This window comes from Diachasmimorpha longicaudata, chromosome 3, assembly GCF_034640455.1.
Source record: "Diachasmimorpha longicaudata isolate KC_UGA_2023 chromosome 3, iyDiaLong2, whole genome shotgun sequence".
Classification (NCBI taxonomy): Eukaryota; Metazoa; Arthropoda; class Insecta; order Hymenoptera; family Braconidae; genus Diachasmimorpha; species Diachasmimorpha longicaudata.
Window position 1 is genome coordinate 11643416 of NC_087227.1, and position 19008 is coordinate 11662423.

At 38.1% G+C, this 19008-nt stretch overlaps 2 protein-coding genes across 2 annotated transcripts in view; both read left to right on the forward strand.

Moving 5' to 3' along the window:
- Positions 1 to 19008, forward strand: part of LOC135160811 (histone-lysine N-methyltransferase MECOM-like) — a 57269-nt gene that overhangs the window by 14274 nt on the left and 23987 nt on the right. The gene's annotated exons all lie outside the window — the stretch shown is intronic.
- LOC135159917 (uncharacterized) lies at positions 427 to 5168 on the forward strand. Its single transcript, XM_064115980.1, has 6 exons — positions 427 to 570; positions 663 to 878; positions 1585 to 1758; positions 1866 to 2060; positions 2304 to 2746; positions 2978 to 5168. Exons 3-6 carry the CDS (start codon positions 1728 to 1730, stop codon positions 3326 to 3328), a joined length of 1020 nt encoding a protein of 339 aa, XP_063972050.1. The 5' UTR covers positions 427 to 570; positions 663 to 878; positions 1585 to 1727; the 3' UTR covers positions 3329 to 5168.

Consider the following 19008-nt stretch of genomic DNA (forward strand, 5'->3'; position numbering starts at 1 on the left):
CTCAAATTCGGATTTCACCAACTAAGTTGACGGTAAATTACAAGAAGTGAGAATTTAATGTGAATTAAATGTGTGTTAAGTGTTTGACAGATATTTGTGATATAATCGTTTTGAAGGAATAGTGGCGCTAAAAAAGAAGCATCAGTGGGGTGATGACAAAAAACCGTTCAAAACACATGGAAATAGAAACGCAATTTTTTCTGTTAAATAATAAGCTATATGCATCATTCTGCAAAGTTATCAGTTTATATGAAACTACTCGAAAACACCAGGTTCAATTGTACGAATCGTGATTTTTTTTCATAACCTAAAATGTCGGAAACCTCACATCCATCTCGCGATCCAAAAAATCTCAGCGAACCATTCGCAGTCATCGAATTTCTCGAGAAAAACGAAAAAGGGCTACCATGCATTGATTTGGTGCCGAAAAATGGTTTAATAGTGCAGAAGAAGACACCTGTAAATTCCCACCGACAACTGAATATCATCTACTTGACGACTACTTGGAAAAATTGCACTCGCCCAAGGACTCTTGGCAAAGTTATCCATTTTGCTTCATCACCGGAGCAGGTACAAAAATTGAAATGACTCCACTTATAACTTGATGAATTGCTCGATGGGTTCATTTCAATATTAAAGGATCATATGTTGATTGTGTTCAGCTGATTTGGATCAGGGTCGCAGAAGATTAAAAAAGGCCCAAGTAACTCTCAACTGTGAGACAACCGATGGTGAAAATGATCGAAAGGGGGGGAGGTCCGAAACTTCCTCGAAAGCAAAAATTTCAGCAAAACCCTTAACTGCATCAAAGTCTCAACTAAACAACATCTTTAGTACTAAAATCCCGATTCCACCTAGAAATCAAACTCCAAAGTCTGGTAAGTCCTGTTAATATGAAGTAAAAGTCAATTATCAACAATTATAACCACTCTTAACCCCAATTATTCATCCCCAATTTATTCAACTCTCGTATTTAACATCAAAAGACCCATCGTTCCCTAAATTGGGAATTAGATTGACCGAATTTTTGAAATCTTTTACAAAATAAATATTAATTATGTATCTGTGCAGTCATTACATGTGTATTTGTCTCGAAACATCGTTTTAAGAGAGAATCGCATTGAATGATTTTATAAGAAAATTTTTATTATGTTGTGGTCGAAAAATATTAGGTTATTTTTTTTTATTGCAATTCTTTACTCATCAAAAAATTGAGTCGCTAACAGAAATCACTACGTGCGAACAAGATAAAGTGGAAAATTTATGATTTACACTTGATATGATTGTTTATACATAAAAGCATTGGAATGTTGAGGGGACGAGAAACGTTCCATTTTTCCCCACCATCTCTTATGTAGGAAAGCATTATAATTCTGTTGTGAAGAGGTAAATCAAAGTGAACATCTACGGAAAATGGTAAAATTTTGATAGAAACCTTTTTTGTAGGAGCGATAGGTTCTACAAAAAAAATATTTTTTCAAATGCATGCATTCTTTCCCCACTTTGAAATAGCTATAAAAAACAAAGGCTGGAGACAACTTACGTTGTGTTACTACTTCACTACAAACTTGTAAAATTTCGTAGGTATACAAGCAAAACCAAAGACAAGATTTCAAAGCATTTACCAGAGTGGATCTGACTCTGAAGACGAAAATCATGATTGTCTTATAGCTAATCCTGAGGAGATTCGAGCCTCAAAGGCTCAAAATAATTCTGGCTTTTTGCAAATGTCGAGTAAATCGCGATCTGTACCAACAGGTAATAAATCAATTTTGAGGTAATATGGGACTGTAGCACGTAATTCTAAGTTCGTGTTAATTAAATGATCCGGTCAGGGATAAATCATCATTTTCAATAATTTCCAGGTGCATGTTTATCATTTAAACAGCGGTCAAGGAAGAATATTACTTTGCTTAAAGACGTCGAAACTGATGAATCTGAGAGCAATGATTCCTCCGATGGAATTCTGCAGTCACCTACAAAATCGATGGACTCAGCGAGAAATACAAGAAAAGAACTTCATTTGACACCTCCTTCACCACTAGTCCATAACGCTTCAGGTAAAATCGGCTCGGATATTCCATGACCAATCATCGGCCAAGTTCCTCCCGCATGAAAAAATTTATATTTATAAATATTTGAAAATGGTCCAATTTATATTTTGAACATTCTTTACAAAATTCGGAACTTATATAGAATTAGATTATATTATATATTTTTGGTGGGGGCTTGGGTAGTTTTTTTTTCATCTGATGCTGCTACCCATCAATTTATATCGTTTGGTCCTCCTTTAATTTCATAAGGTAACCGAAAAAGGCGTGCATCGTCTACTACACGCGCTGAAGACGGATTGAATTCGATTGTGAGCCCAGGAACTCCAAAAACTTCACGATCAATGATGGTACCCCCTGCTAAGATGCCAAAAATGCTGGGACCACAAAACCAGTTGTCATCTAGTCATTATGCTGATAATGAACGTCGAATCCTGAACTCCCTTCGAGATTACTTTGATCAGCAATTAGATGAAAAGCTCGAAAATTTAAGACGCAGGATGGCTTACGATTTAAAGCAGTCTATGAATGAGCTCAAGACCACAATCATTGGCACTAATCTAGCCCCAGCTTCTGGTCCTAGCTTGCTTGAAATACAGAAGCAGATGTCTACGCCACTACCATTTGAAATGGATGATAAGTTCCAGGAATACGAAGCGATATTGACAACGGACCCAAATCTCGTAGAAACACTGGTAATATATCTGAAATTGATCGTTTTTCTTCTTTTTTATGTAAAATCAATAAATTGGGCGGTGACACATGCACTGGGTTCGTTTTCTGGTGATGAAAAAATCTTTCATCACCGGGACTCAAGTCTACGTCACTGGAACGCTTTGGTTATAGAACCAACCCGCTGGCGATGAGCCCAAAGATGTCTTCTCATGTTCATAAATTCAAAAAAATTTCCCTTCTTTTATTTTTAGCGATTATTCATGAGAGTTTTGATAAGCAATAAAAAAGAGATGAAAATATGTGTTTCCACTATCCTATCTGCAGTTCTGAGGAAGACAGTGTCACTGCACTATTCTGGTTACGGAAAGGAAGCTGGCGGAAAGAAAAAGAAAAATTTTTATAACACTACAGTATGCAAAGTACTGATTGATGTGATAATTGAGGTAATAGGATCCAGCACTGATGAGAAGAAGATAATGTCAGAAGTAAGTACTTGGTTGTCACGTTCTGGCGATCGAGAGGGTGGGCGTAAGGAACGACAACGCGGGTCAAGTCATCATAACGAGAATAATTCAGTTTGTTCCTTTGATACCAATCGATAATACTTCATTTTTCCGGGATAAATGGAATTGTAAAATCACTGTGTTAATATGACTCCATTAGTTCATTTTCGTAATTGTATTAGTTGTGATATTCTTGATAAAAGGTACGATTAATAGGAAAAGTTTATATTCTCAATATATTTTTATCGCGAGGCGTTTCATTGGGCAGAATATATATTAATATATGAATATTGTTTAGTATTCGGCTGTCATTGAAGTATTAATTATATTTATTATATTTCTCCTGGCGAGGTCGGAAATCCAGAAGATGGAAATAACAATTGGAAAATGTGATGTATCTTAGCATAATAAAGTATTTTCTATGTCATTTCCTCATAAGTTAGATCACGGGAATAAATATCCGTTGTTGGTTCAGGGATTAAATATTATGTCCAAAAGTTTAAAGGGAAAAATAATAAGTGGATTTTTAATTTTTAAGAAAAATTCTAATGAAAGTAATTTCAGCCATTGAGAGCTGTTTTCAGTATTTGGTGATTCAAGTCAAATAATATTTATAAGGTTGAAGTTTCACAATCGGACTGCGTCCATATTCCCCAAAGATTTCAAATTTAAGGGTTGAAATTAATTAGTTATATGTAATCCTATCCAAGACTTTTTTATATTTCTAAGTTTGTTTGAAAGAGTGAATATAATAAGCAATATTATATAGAACTAGCACACAATCAATGCAACTAAATATCATTCTGTGTTCCGGAGTTGCAGATGGAGAAGACATTATTGTAAAAAAAGGACGTCTTTCCGAGATGAAAAAATAATTCTTATCAGGATAATTCGTATCAGCAATTGTCTATGGATATAAGAATTAATTCTTATCATCCATAGCGGAATAAATTATCCATAATATTGCTATTATAATGACTGTTTTCATGCTTGAATTGAAGCACGATAATTTATCAATTCTAAACTACTAATTTAAAAAATAACATTGGTGCGTTATTTTGTTGGATATTTTGTTAATACAATCTTCGAATTCTGAAGACTGACTGCTAATATTATTAGATTGTAAGAGAGAGTTTATTAAGACTTAATATGGTATGTCGTATTAAATTTCGGATTCAAATGATCTACGTAGATTATTTATTTTAAAAGCGGATGAAAATAATCCACAAAAGATTTTTCTACAATTTATACCTGCAATCATTTTTTTGAGTTTTCATATTCTGTTCGCGGAAAAATCTCATAGTTGTGATTATCTTTCATGAAAATTGGAGATACAAACACTGCATATCTTTAACTGTTCAACCAAAATCGGATGAAAACATGTACTATGTCGATAGGAGGAAAAAAGTTTTTGATTGGCTGAGTTTTTTTGTCAATAGATTTAATAAATTTAAATATAAGTTTTGTCACATAATAAAACTGTTTTCTGTATAATGTTGAAGGTAATAAATACATGTCTGCTTATCAGATATACCGTTCATATATTTATTGGTGATTCTGAACCCAATACAGGCAACGGTTGGAGCCTGGCCACAGCTCTGGTCGTAAATCTGGGCCAATTTCGGGCCGAATGGTCAGCCCAGAATGCGGCCAAAGTTCGGCAATAGGTCTGGGCCAATTTCGGGCCGAATGGTAAGCCCAGAGTGCGGCCAAAGTTCGGCAACAGGCCTGGGCCAATTTCGGGCCGAATGGTAAGCCCAGAGTGCGGCCAAAGTACGGCGACCGAAGTCTGGCCAAAGTTCGGTCCCAGGCCTGGCCCCGTGTTATCATCCCAGGGTCTAGCCAAGTTCGGCGCGAGTTTGGCTGGAGCCCGGGTGCCGAGCTACGGCAGCTCGGCGGCCGTGCTTGTACCAAGGTTGGCCCATTCGTTTTTTCCTACCTGGGGAGATCTGCTTGGAGTATGCTTTCTAGATTAATTACGAAGTGTGTTTTAAGGTCAAACTCAGTGGGTTGACTAATTATGCGAGGGGAGGAGGGGTATAATTGTACAAGGCTCTGATGATGCATTCAATGGTTGAGATTAGTTGAATATACAGGGCGCCCCGAAACTCATCAAAAATATCAAAAAAATCCTGAGCTCGGAACATTATTTTCCTTCAATTTTATTCATTTTCCATTTCCTCGGGTTGTCATTAATTTATTTCGATGGTTTATCTCCTCGAGGCTGAAGGGCTGTTTGCGATGATTACACGAGCACGGGGTACCCTCACCTGACACGCGAGGCTTCCGCATGCCCTTTCACCACCCCCTCTCGGCCCGCGACCTGTAATTGTACGCGCCGGGGGTTGGAGAGACAAAAATAAAAGGGAAGAAAGACTAAATCTCCGGGCATAATCGAATGGTTATTTTTTATGACTTCAAATTATACGAGAGACCAACAACTGAAGTGGAAATAGAACAATACTATCTTCCATCACTTCATCAATAGGAATATTTCATAGTATTTTTTTTATTCTTTAGATATAACTGATCCATCCAAGATCTCACAACCGAAGACAGTCCTTATCGTCTAGGCAATCAGTTCTCTCAATAAAAAATAAAATAATATCACAAGTGCGCACCGGGAACTTGACCAAAATATTTATTACGAAAAAAAAAATGGTCCAGAGAGAAATATGAGAGGAGGGAAAGCGCAGTGGATTCTTCTCCCCTTCCTATACCTTTATATATATACATATATATCAGTGGTGAGAAATACAATCAACAAACAGAAGATAGTGGCGTGATCGAGACGCGAGACATTAACTTCCGTTACGGAGACAGACTGACGCATAATTTCCGCCCGATCCTGAGATCCATCGATCAAACAATAGCTACAAAACACAAGCGCCAATTCAAATGACTATGAGTGTAATTATAACAAGTGCATCAGTAGATGCTCGCATTGAGAATAATTGGAGAAAGAATTTCGATAAAAATTATCTATGAAATGGCAAAGGTTTCGTTATACGAAAAGAAAGATAAAATTTTTGGGGGAAATAACAAAAAATTGAAATTAAATGAATCGACAAACGCGCGGTGTTTATTTGGAACCCTTTGATGGCCGTCCTCCAGCTCGTGAAATCCCAAAAGTTATCCCACAGTGTCACGTTGCGTCATAAACAACAGCCATTGATCCGTGTGAAGACGCGCAACCTGAGGACTCATTTCACGGTTGTGGTGGATAGAAAGAAACCGACCATGTTGCCTCATTTTTTCAAAATCTCATTTCCGAGTCTGACACTCTACTTGTCAATGTATTATTCACGTTGAACAGTTTATTTTGATAGTAGTCCCTACAATATATTTTTTAATCGGTGGAGGGTGTCTAGGACTCACCGAAAGCCAGTCCCAGTATTTCGTACCGTTAATTAATTTCGATACAGATTTCATTAAACGTTTGTCTGTATTTGCTGAAACCATTCAATTGAATGAGCAACGTGAGTATCATTTTATACGGAAGTATTAAGCATTGTCGACGGCCAAATGAGAAAAAGTGCCAAGTGGATGTTCATCCTGCACGGCTTCATACAATCAACGCGTTATCTCTGGTCTTCGACGATTGTTTAGACTGTAACAGCCGGGGGAATCATCCCAACTGTCCCACAATCTCCAGGTGGTCTGAAAAAAATATTGAGTTCTTTATCTCATTACACATTCTTGCTTATTTGTCATCTGTATTTCATTATCAATTTCTTCGTGTAATCGACACCGGGAATTCTCGCCGTAGTCGTCAGCTCAGAACAATCGTATACAAATACTTGTGAAAAAAAAGATAGATTAAACTTCAGTAAAAAAATCAAGCATTGGGAATTATATTCAGATTTTTTTTTCAATTACGAATAACCGACGACCAATTATTGTAATGACTTTTTTCGTTTGGGAATATCCCTTGATCAATGGTCTTGTTAAAAAATAAAATAGTGGGAATTAATTAGAATGACGACATTTCCATTTCTCGCAGTGTTTCATCAATTCCTCATTAGTTCTTCATCCATTTGGCATTAAAAACAGTAGGAACCGCATTAAAATACTATGAAAAGTCAATTTGATGCCAGAAAGAAATCTGTTCACCTAGAACCCTCTTGATTCTGACATTACCTCAACACTTTTCGAATCATCTAATGAAAGTAGATAATGTGCTTCCACTTACTCCCATTTCCTTAATTCCGATAAAACTATCTCTCCAATAAACATTGGGAATCATTCATTCCATAACATCTGTTTTTCCTCATAGAGAATTCAACTAAATTCAGTAATTCTCTAAAGAAAGACATTTTTTACAATTAAAAATAATTAACTTCACTTAATTAATTAAAAAATTTCATTTTGACAGATATAGCAGTGTAAAAAATCGACGAGAACATTTCAATTCAGATACTAATAAAAATAATTCAACCTGTGGAACATATCGTGATTGAAAAATAACTTGCAATATCCGTTACCGCAAATTCCAGTTAAAACTCAAACCAATTGGAATGACGACGACATTTTACATTACATCCTGATTGTTGATACCATCAATACCTCATTAATTACTCATCGATTTGGCATTTAAAATAGTGCGAGCTCCATTAAAATCATATGAAAGATCAATTTGCTGTCAGAAAGAAATCTGTCCATATACTCCCTCTCTCGCTCATTACCTCAACATTTTCCGAATCATCTAATGAAAGATAATACAGTTCCAATGATTCCCATCTCTAAAACCCCGATAAGACCCAGTGTCTCCACGACAGTCAGTGTGGCTCGTTCCACAGTACCGGTTCCCCCCATTCCCCACAAAAAAAATAACCATAAGCCGTCATTTCCCGGGTGTCTCTGATTTTCCCAAAATTTCCAATTTTATAGCCGGTGCCTTTTTCATGGAACTACGGGATGACCTTTGAAGGGGGGCTTGTCAATTCTAGCAGCACCACCTCCTCCATCCTCAACGACTTTTACGGTTCTCTCGTTACTCAAGATTGAAACTCCACGAAGTGAAATAAACGATAGAATAAATAGACAAGTGAAAATACAGAAAACAAGTGATTGAGATTTTTATGTTCGGGGAAAGCCCTCTCGGCTCACATTTGACTTATCGACTCGGTTTTTCCGTCAGTGTAGTAGTCAGTGAGCTTCAATAAGGCGCCCTTGTTTCAGAAATTGGAATAAGTGGAGTTACATACGGAGGTAACGTCTCCAGCACGCAAAGGCCTTTATTTCAACAAAAAAAACGAGAAAACGTAAGTGCATATAGCATTCGCATGCCTCGTCTGCGTTTCGACGAAGACGTTGGGGAATCTTGATAACGACTTTGGCTTGAGGGAAGCTAGCCGTAAACCGTCGGTTGATGGCTGTATTTCCTCTATTAAAGGGTACAAATGCGCAACTAGCAAATTTTCGTTTTCATCTTTTTGCATTTTTTGCTTATTCTCCTGTCATGGGATGAAATAAAATGAAAACAAGGGGCGGGAAAATGGAATAGTTTGAGTGGCGGTAGTTTGAGATTTTCTTCGATATTTTTTAACTCCATAAATTAAATGAATAGTTGAATGGATTGATACCTTCGAGTCGCCACAATGAAAAACAATGAGGAATTGATAATAATTGATCTTTTGACCAATCGCTAAGTCCATGTACTCTGGGGAGTCTTAAAATATTTGACTGCTATCACGGTACTATCACAATTGTCTCCTCATCGTAATCTACATCATCAACAGTCCCCGAATGTCCGGGGAACCCCGGGGATTTCAGTGCTTGCACGGGAGGAAATGATTTGTGTTACATTTTTTTTATATCGACGTCTATTTATTTTATCACGATTATAATATCCGCATGTCGCGTACCTCCGCGTCATCTCCTGTAGTTTACAACTTTTTTTTTCTTACTGTGTATAATCCAATTTGTTTTGCACACAACCCATTGATTTTTTTTTTTAAAGAACTATGTTTTTAGAATCGATTTTTAAGTCAATTCGCCCTGAATTATTTTTTCGCAAGGGAGTCTTGCACTTTCGGAGACAGAAAGAGAAGGAATGCAAAGATTTTCAGCGAACGGGAGGGTGAGGTGGTGATGGCAAAGAGTGAAGGGAGAAAAATGAGTGAAATCCATTAGAGGGGCGTGAACACCCTGGTAGCATGGGGGTCTATCGCGTTCTCCTGCTTGTCAATCTGCACTCGAGAACCCATACATACAACATCCAAACTAACATCTATCTTCTTTCTTTCTTTCTCATGATATCGATATCAGTGTAATTCTATATACGGGTGACTCCGTTATGTATTTTTTTCGATATGCTGCAATTGTCGGATACAAATAGGAAACGAATATCCTTCACTCACTCATATTTTTCCATGCTCACGACGTGACGGGAATTGTAAAAAAATTTCAGGTGATGAGAGGCGAGAAAATTCATTAAACAATTTTCATCGTGATTTCTACACTCAGCTCTATACATACCCGTCATACAATTTTAATTTCATTGACACTCTTTTGCCTTGTCAACTCAGCCTGGGTCTGTCAACGATTATAAATTCATTGAGTGATGTTAAAAAAAAAATCTCAACCTCTAAAACATTACAGCATCCTCTCATTATCGCCCCCCTAAGAGCGAAAATAACTAAGAAAAAGTGAAATAGTACCTCATGATGTTTTATTTTGTCATTCGACGCCAGCGATCGTCCATCACAAAGACGAAGAATGCCCCGTCTGTCTCCCATTCCACTGCCAGAAAATTATATTTATTATTTTAGCTTCTAGAATGTGGCGTCGTAAAAGTCAGGGTATTAGTCAGAGAACGAGAACTCTGTTCAATTCCCTTCTTCTCTCGTCAACTGACCATGCAGTCTTAAAATTCAACTTTCTCACAACTAGTAAAACAAGAAACTCGTGTAATAATTATTATTTTAATGACTTCCCCTATGTTTCGGCCAATTTCTTTCTATTTCTCCAACAAAATTCATGAGAGTAATGGGCATTTACGACATTTTGGCTGTTAAGAAAAGCTTCAATTTCGCACCATTCGATAATCAATTTGTACCCAAATTTTTCTTGCGTATTTAGAATTTTCTCTATTCGTCATTTACCCACCCAGCGATTATAAATAACTCTGACATATGTCCAAGAGCCCATCAAACAATTCCCCCCCGTAATATTCATCCGCAGAGACAATTGAAACAGTTCAATCGACCATTAGACTCAATTTATTTGTCCATTGATCTCACAATTCACCATTGAATTGTTTCTATCGTTGAAACGCGTATATATAACATATTACAAGTGAAAAGAGAATAAGTGGAATGTAAATCGGCTGTTTGGACGCGTGCGGTACAAATTCGTGGGACTTGTATTGGATTGATGTTACCTCGAGAGCCGTTTGTTCTGTTTCTAATGCGACGATTGCAACGTCCGCTTGGCTTGAAAACAAAACCCACGGTTTTCTGGATGATTGTCCCTCAGAGGCCATCTGTCGATCTGATGTAAAATAAAAGAGCATCCGAATGAATTCGAGTGACGAGGGACGGAACTCTCCAGTGGGCTCTTCGTTTAACCCCTTTGCCGTTGGTACAGGGGTGAGGGGCTCTCGAGCCAACAAAAATTATTGATCATTCTTCTTTAATTGATGCGATAATTTGACCAAAATTAGTCGGGCAATGTCTTGTGAGTAATTGTTCTATCCAGTTTAAAATCATTTACCTCCCGCAATTTAATTAATAACTTATATATTTAAAAGAAGTTAAATGGACAACGCAGCGTTCATCATGATACAAAGTTTAGATTATTCAGATTTCCCAATTTTGTTATTTAAAGCCCTATGATGTCCCTTTAGTACTTGCCAGGACAGTAAAAAAACTTGTCATTAAAATGAAATTGAGAATAAATTTCGAGAGAATCAGATCTAAGAATTGAAAGGGAAAATTGTAAATGGAGAAATGAGTTAAAGTGAAAATTTTACGGCCAAAGCCCCTCCAAAGGACTGAGTTAGGTTCGTATATAGCCATATTGGTTCGTACCCTCTAGTCTGGCGAGAGTGGGAGTGTAATGCGGTGTAGTAGTGGGGTCGTGGATTCTAGCAATTACACACCCTCAAGTGCCCTCAGAGACGGGCTCCCATTAGGACGAGAGCAAGGGATGTTTAAGCTCTCTATGCGCCTCGATTTCTAAGTTTATACGCTCTCATAAATACCTTTAAAAATTCTATTATTCAGCACCACCACTAAATATTTAATTATTAATTAAGAAAAAATCAAACCCCCTTCGCGTTGTATTGAATTTTCCTGTATCTCAACTCAAATTGATTCCCAGGAAAAATTCAGTGATTCTAGATTTTCCGAATTGATGATAAATTATAATTACCCCAACCCCCGTAAAAAAATGGTAAATTGTTCACTCGAATGAACTGACATGATTCTATCTACCCCCAATATAACGATACCTTCGTGGAACGATTAATCCTCAACAGAGAAACGTCACTGGCATCTTTACTCGCTTATGATCGATACACGCGTCTCACTGATGTCTCCCCCATTTATCGAGAAATCATAACGCAATACACGAGTTATCAGATGTCAGCAACATCCGATCAATTGATTTCCCCTATTCCCCACATTTTCTTCATTTCTCCTTTTCACTGGGAAACAAGGGAATTTATTTATTAATATTTTCGAAGTACAATTTTTTATGGAAGGGTTGAGTTTGATGATTTAGTCGTTTCTATTCGGAAATTAAATGGATAGTAATCAGTGGATTCAAATAATGTCAATGCAAAATTTTGACGGGAATTTCTGGATATCAGCGGTAGGTGTTGGCCGCCTCTGGGTGGGAAATCTCCAGTGGGCGTGTGCGGCGTGCATGGGACATCAAACGCTCTGTCGGTTTCCTTTGATCAGCTACCGTCGCTCAGATGACTCTCGTGTCGCTGTCGTGCAGTTCACACCAAAACCGATCCACATAGCCACTGTCGGAATGCCATTGGCAGGAGTTTTAATTACATTTGAATTCGTTGGGGAAGACAGTGATACTCGTATAAACCCCTTTGAAACCCCCATTGACCAGTGAAAAATTTTCACACTCATAGTTCCTGCTTTTCAAAAAATTCTGAAATTCCCAAAATTATTGGGATATTTTGTTTATTAATTATTGGAGTGCCGGAAAAAATTTGTTACAATTTTCCACACTTGGGAATGGTCTCATTAAGAGGCGCCACTTGCACTCCGGGAAAATTCTCTGATTTATCAAGAAACTTTGCCACCACCTTGCGAAGATTTCATCCCCAATTTTTATTTATCACTTCAAACCAAATGAAATATCCATTCTCCTCAGATGTAAATTCAATATGCATTTCTTTCCAAACTCCCAGCGATATTGAATCACTATCAGGGTGTAGAAGAGGGGTGAAGGAACATTCGCGCTCGAGCCATCAGTTATTTACGACTTTTCATTACAACGAAACGCTTCTTCGAGTCGAGTGTGTCTCATTCATCAATAACGAATTATAAAAATAACTTTAAACGCCACAAGTTTCCTACCTCACCCTCACCCTCGATGAGAATTATGCTCTCCAATCTATCATCTCCCGAATATTCATACTCCAATAAACGATTCGCTGACGTTGTGATTCTTTACTGAAAAATATTTCTATCATAATTTTAGGTGAAGTTTCATTGTTAAATATAATAGTTCGCTGGCTAAAGTTGAACCTCACAACTTATAAACATCTCTACCCCCCCGGTGTTTGGCGCAGTCGGTAAAAAACATCTCTATAACTACCCCTCGTTTCCCCTCTCATATTACCCCTCGTTTGCCTGGCTACCCTTACCATAACCGCGATCTATGAATTATTATTTCTTCTACTCTCGAAAGATTACAAAATGCCCAAAAAATTCGTAACTCGATTTCTCACGCCTTCAAAGCTTTTTCCCCGTTGAAAAACATCCCCTAATTTCCACGTCAAACATCCCCCAAAAGGTAAAAATCCTGTAAAGGGTTGACACCACAAACGATTTAAAAAGTATAAGAAATCGATTGAAAGAAAAAAAAATGAATGTTTCCCCAATTTTTTTTTCTTCTTTCGGGGAATGAAAATAAGGGAGAAAGGGTTGGTTTCAACCCTTTTTTTAACTCTTTCGCGCGAATATCAAGTGACAAAAATAGTATTTTTGTCCCCAAAAAATCACAGAATAAAAGATTGAGCTGAAAACAATTTTTGTGATTTCCGTTTTCTTTTCTATTTTTGTATAAAAAAAAATTGAGACGACGACCTAGTCAGTGAGAATGGATTTAAATTGTCGTTTCTTCTCTTTCATCAATTTTATCCGTACTTTCTCGTGATTTTCGAGTTGAAGCTGGAGAAAATCAGTCGATCAGAGATATTTCTACTTCAATTGGAAGAAAAAAAAATGGAATAAATTTCTCCCCTCAACGCTTGCTGGGTGCCAGGCCTTGAGATGATGCTAAACTTACCCTCTCTAACGTCTGAATAATAGAATCACGGCTCTATTCTTCCGGCCACTGAATACTCTCCCCCATTTCCTCATTCTCTCAGTTTTTTTTTTTTCATTTTTTATTTACGTCTGTGATGGAACGAGCAGTGGACGATAGTCGTTGAGATATCTCGTCGTCTTATCTCCTACGATTGTGCAATTGTCCGGATGAGGGATGCCCGAAGTCGATGGATTATCATCGTTCGCATCTTTAGGTTGTTATCAATCTATTTGCTATCTAGCCTTTCATCTGAAGGGGAATCATTAAATTGGGAAATTTTTTTGGATGAAAATTAGGAAGCGACAGGAGAATTTTTAAATTTTCAGTGAATCGTTGGAGATGTAGCTCTCCGGTAATTTCAATCGGATAACAAATCCGATCTATAAACATTTCAATTAAATAAATTGTGATTTTCATCGGAATTGTTCGTCGAGGAATTTATGTAAATGAAAGGGAAGGGCTGCAATGGTTTTAAACGACCAGGATTAAATAGTAACTCCCGAAATCTCACGCGCTCCTCGTAAACAAAAGTCAACAATGGCCACCGTAAGAAGAGAACTGACCGTATAACTGAATGAATAAAAAAGAATAAGTGAGTGCTCCGTACAGTCATGGAGCAATCCCTTCGGGGGCCACTTCTCCAGGATTGGGGGCATTTTTCGAGATAAAGGGAGTTTAAAGTTTAAATCGGGTCCGAGGGGTTAGTTGGGTGCTAGTGCTAGAACCTGGGGTGTATAAATGTTACGTCGAATGTACTATTTTCAATATGGGATTGGCTCTATAGGCCCTTTGATACTATCTGACCGATTGCCCCTTTCATCTACTGAGAACGATTTTTTCAACGAACAACGAACTGAACTTTAAAAGAAATGCCCTAAAATTTTAGCAATACCACACTGTTGACTGCAATTTCCGGAGCAGTTTCCCGGAATATTTATCATGTCTACACGAGAATTTCGGACATCAAAAGAAAAATGAAATAACCGCAATTTTCCATCTTCTCACATTAATTATGTAATACCGCTGTGTAGCATCGGAGATCGTGTCGTTGGTTAAAGTTCAAAAACATCTGTTCTCGCCCCACTTCTTCACTCCTTTGCTCACCCCCCTACCCCAACCGATGATTCCAATGTGTTGATACATACACTTACTCCCTGCAACTTGGGTACTCGCCGGGGCCCCCCGACAGTTTCGTCTTCCCTCCTCTTAGCCCACGAGCCCTTTGGGCGATCATCGATGGGGGTATGAGTACACAAATAGCTGGAGGATAGAAATAATGAAAATCTAATTTGGATTATTTTTTCAACTTAATTTCAAAGCAATTCAACTTAATCATTCTCTCAACTTTTTCCCACACTTGTGTGGCTAAAGTGCGCTCAAAATCAGTTTATGTTACCGTAAATAATCCGAAAATTTCAGCTAACTTACCCTTAACCCCCTCCCACATTCTGGTATCGAAATCCGCGCGAATTTTGACCTAAAATCAACGTCCCAACGACTCACCACCAAAGTTTCTCAAACTTTGATGCAATCTCATCGCAAAACCAGCCACATGAGGGCGTCCGCGCAACAATAAACAAATTATTGAAGCCATGAAGTCCACAATCATTAAAAATTCGGATTTTCACCACAGAGAGAGCATATGCAACGAAACGAGGACATTGTACAAATATTGGTGTATTAACAATGCAAGCTAATTATGTTTTGGTTTCTCTGGCTTACCTACAGCACGACTCTGTGTGCAAGAGTGAGAAAGAAGAATTTGTACTATAGAGTTTGTGGCATAACTCGCACGCGTGCTAACCGGTCCACTTCCAAGCCCATTCGCCATTGTGATCCTATGGCTCTACTGCATACACCCCCGGGCCGAGCGCACTCGCCGTTAAATTAATTTTATCTCGTGTTACCATTAATTTTGAATCTCGCGCGCTACCGCTTCACCAACACTAGCCCCTTGCTACCCTTTTCCCCCTTACCACTGCCAATTGCTGGGAGAATTCACCTGCCCACGGGGGATTTTGCGCAGTTACTTTTGTTGTAAATGAAAAATTTTCATCGGTTCGAGTTGCACTCCAATCGCAATATACAAAATTTGTTGGTTTTCATTCATTTTTTTGTGACTCCCAACTTTTTAATTAATCAATTGATTTTCCCCGTTATTGATAATGGGGAGAGAACATTCATTCAATCTAGGGCATGAGAGTGATTTCATCTCACAGTGAGTGAACATTCACCCCCTATCAAAAACCGTTTTACCTAAAGTTGGCAAAAAACTGTGTATTCTCGCTCGTCACATGCCCAAACTTGGAAGCCATCATTAGTGGGCCCAGATAAAGGCCCAAAGGAGTCTCAAAAATCACCCTCCGAAGACAACGGCAGCCCCTGCTGCATCACGAAGTCTCTCAGTAGGCGTTTATTCCTTTAGCTATTTCAGCCGGGGGTCCCCCTAAAATGTCATGCGCCAAGAAGAACGGGCCCCACATTGCCTCGTCTCTCTGCATTCACTCAAAGTTTTCATCGCTTTCCTAGTGACTTCCGGTGGGCATGACACAGAGACTCACCGAGTGAATAGTACCTCAAGCGCACACGCGGTGTACAACAATTGCGTCTCAAGTTGCTTCCAGGCGGGGTGTGTGTACGCAACTCTCTCTCTTTCATCATTTCTTTTTACTTCTATTTCTTCTTTTTTTTTTTACTCTCGTGCTCTTCCTGAATGCCATTTGCCCATTGGGGCACACATTAGCGCACAGTGAGTACTTTTGCGATGCAATGCTGATGGGCATTAAGGAGTGGATGATGATGATGATGAAAGAGAAGGATGGAGGAATTGTTCGGCAAGGCGAATGAATATGAAGCCAACTCGACTTGAAAGTAAATTATAGGACTTTGGCCGTTAACGGTGCTCCAGTCATCTGCCTTTATTTGGCAGACATTGTGAATGCACACGTGAGGCGTTTGTGTACAGAATAGATTGTCTACGTTAGGATGTAGTGGGGGGATTATGTTTTCTGGGCCTCAAAGGAGAGCAGAGATGTCGGCACATCCATTGTAAATCGTCACTTGGTTAATGAAAAATACAGCCTGAGCATCTTATTAAATTCATCCAGTGCATCAATTACATGATTTTTTCAAAGTTCAAAGGAGTAGAACAGAACAATTCTTTTAGTTCTGTTGATCTTCAAGAACTCCACGAGTATGATTTTTTTATTTCTTATTAACGAATAACAGAGGGCCCGTGCAGGGGGAGGTTTGGCGTAGAGAGATTGTTTAGTGACTTGGAGTGATTTTTGGAGGCTCAAGGATCGAGGATGTCGAGTATGTAGAGAAGTATATAATGCATTATGAGGTAGAGATTTTTTGTTCGATGAATGAATGAACTCCTGGGCTATTTCTGATTGTTTCTGAGTTAGGTGGAGCTGAGGACTTGGTTAACGGTCGAATCAATGACTCCAGATCTTTTCTTTATGGTGGGAAGATATTCGAGGTTGTAGTTGAGGGCCTGGCAATTGTTACTGGCTTTACTTGATTTTTATTGTTTTTTTTTTGTACTCGCTGTAATAATTTTATTTCAGTATAGAGCTCAATTATTTTTCCATTAAGATCTCATTTTATTAATTTTGTTTTCATAAAGTACAAATTAATAGTGGTATTCTGTCAACTTTGTCTATTCTTTTTATTCTATAAATAATTCTAAATTATGTTTAAATTCAATGTAAAAAATTGTGAATAGTTTTTTAATGATCCATTCGTCAAGATCATTTAACTAGTTATCATTTTTCTTTTTAAACATATAAAGTATTTGTTTTGAAATCGCAGCCCGCTACAGTCAATTCACGACCTTGAAAATGATAACAATGAAATATGTCCTCTTTTTCTGTGGCTATGGCTAGTTGATTACTGACCAGAATAGGGCTTGCCTCGATCAAAGGGTTGTCCGAACCCGAAAACCTGATAGTCCCGTAACTTCTGACACGTAAAGTGTGACGATGTAACGTTTTCGGCGAGTCAGTCGAAGGGGGGTTTCGGGGGAGGAGTGGCACGAAGCTATTAAACTGACAGAAACACTTGCCACCCCCTCTCCTTCTTCTTTCCATGGTGTTTCCTCGCTTCATCGCTCCTCCAACCGCTCCCCTATACTTTTCACACCCCCGCAATTGTCGTTATCTCCCTTCGTCCCTGGGAGCATGGTGTCTCTCTTATTCCCTCCGTGTTATTAATATTTTTTTTTGTGAAAACGTCTGCATCACCACGGGGTCTCCTCGCTACATCCAGATTGTCTCATGGACGATTGAAATTGTGTGGAGTCATTTTAAAGACTGCGAGTGAGTGACACATTCAAAAGTTCGTTTCATTACTTACCATTTTTATTATTACTATTTTCTTCAATCGGATAATTGAATGTCAATTCAAAAATTCAATCTCCCAATGCAAATAACTGCAAGGGAAATATTCTTTGTCATCTTTTTCATTATAAAAATCATGTCTCCGTACAATAACTTGATACAAACTGTGATAAATATAAATAAAAATGTGATAACAGACATTTCATACCAGTGTAAATCAACCGCCAAATATTACGGGGGATTACATACACGCGTTACGCCTGGGGGTTATAAAGAATGATATAACGGACCGACATATGCCTTCACGTCGGAATTACACCCGCACTATACCAGATTTATTTATTTTATTCTTATCCTCTTGCTTGACATTGCACTGGTGAATGAAGATTTGTGGCATTTCATTTCTTGCATTACATTTTCTTTTCATATTTTACGTTCAAAACGTAATATTGAATGTCAACGTAAATGACACACACACTTTCAATGACTGTGAGATTCATTTCCATAATAAAAAAAACATAAAATTACGAATATCCTGTAATTATTTGCGTCGCAGAACACACGTCTCTCAACTCCATTAATTAATTGACAATTCTAAACAAGAATCCAGTAATTCAACTTCATTATTTTTAACGAAGGATTTTTTGAGAGTAAAAAAATTCTTGAGAAGAAATTCTGAAACATGATCTTCACCTAAAAAACGTGGATATTGTGGTTTCTGTGATGGATAAAAAAATAAAAAAAATAGCGACTTCTGGATGAAGCCAATCGCCTTGTAACTGACCAAGTGTCTCCACGTGGGGTCGACCTTTCTGTTCCACACCCCTCACTTTTTCCAGCATATTGAAAAGCTGAAGTTTTCAAGAGGGTTTGCAAAAAAAAAATTGTATCACGAAATCTGACGTCTGACCGCAACGGTCCTTCACATTTTCG

Coding starts and splice junctions, on each gene's coding strand:
- LOC135159917 (XM_064115980.1), top strand. CDS start 1,728: ATGTCGAGTAAATCGCGATCTGTACCAACAG. Junction 1,759..1,865: donor ATCGCGATCTGTACCAACAG/GTAATAAATCAA, acceptor AATAATTTCCAG/GTGCATGTTTATCATTTAAA. Junction 2,747..2,977: donor CAAATCTCGTAGAAACACTG/GTAATATATCTG, acceptor TTTTATTTTTAG/CGATTATTCATGAGAGTTTT.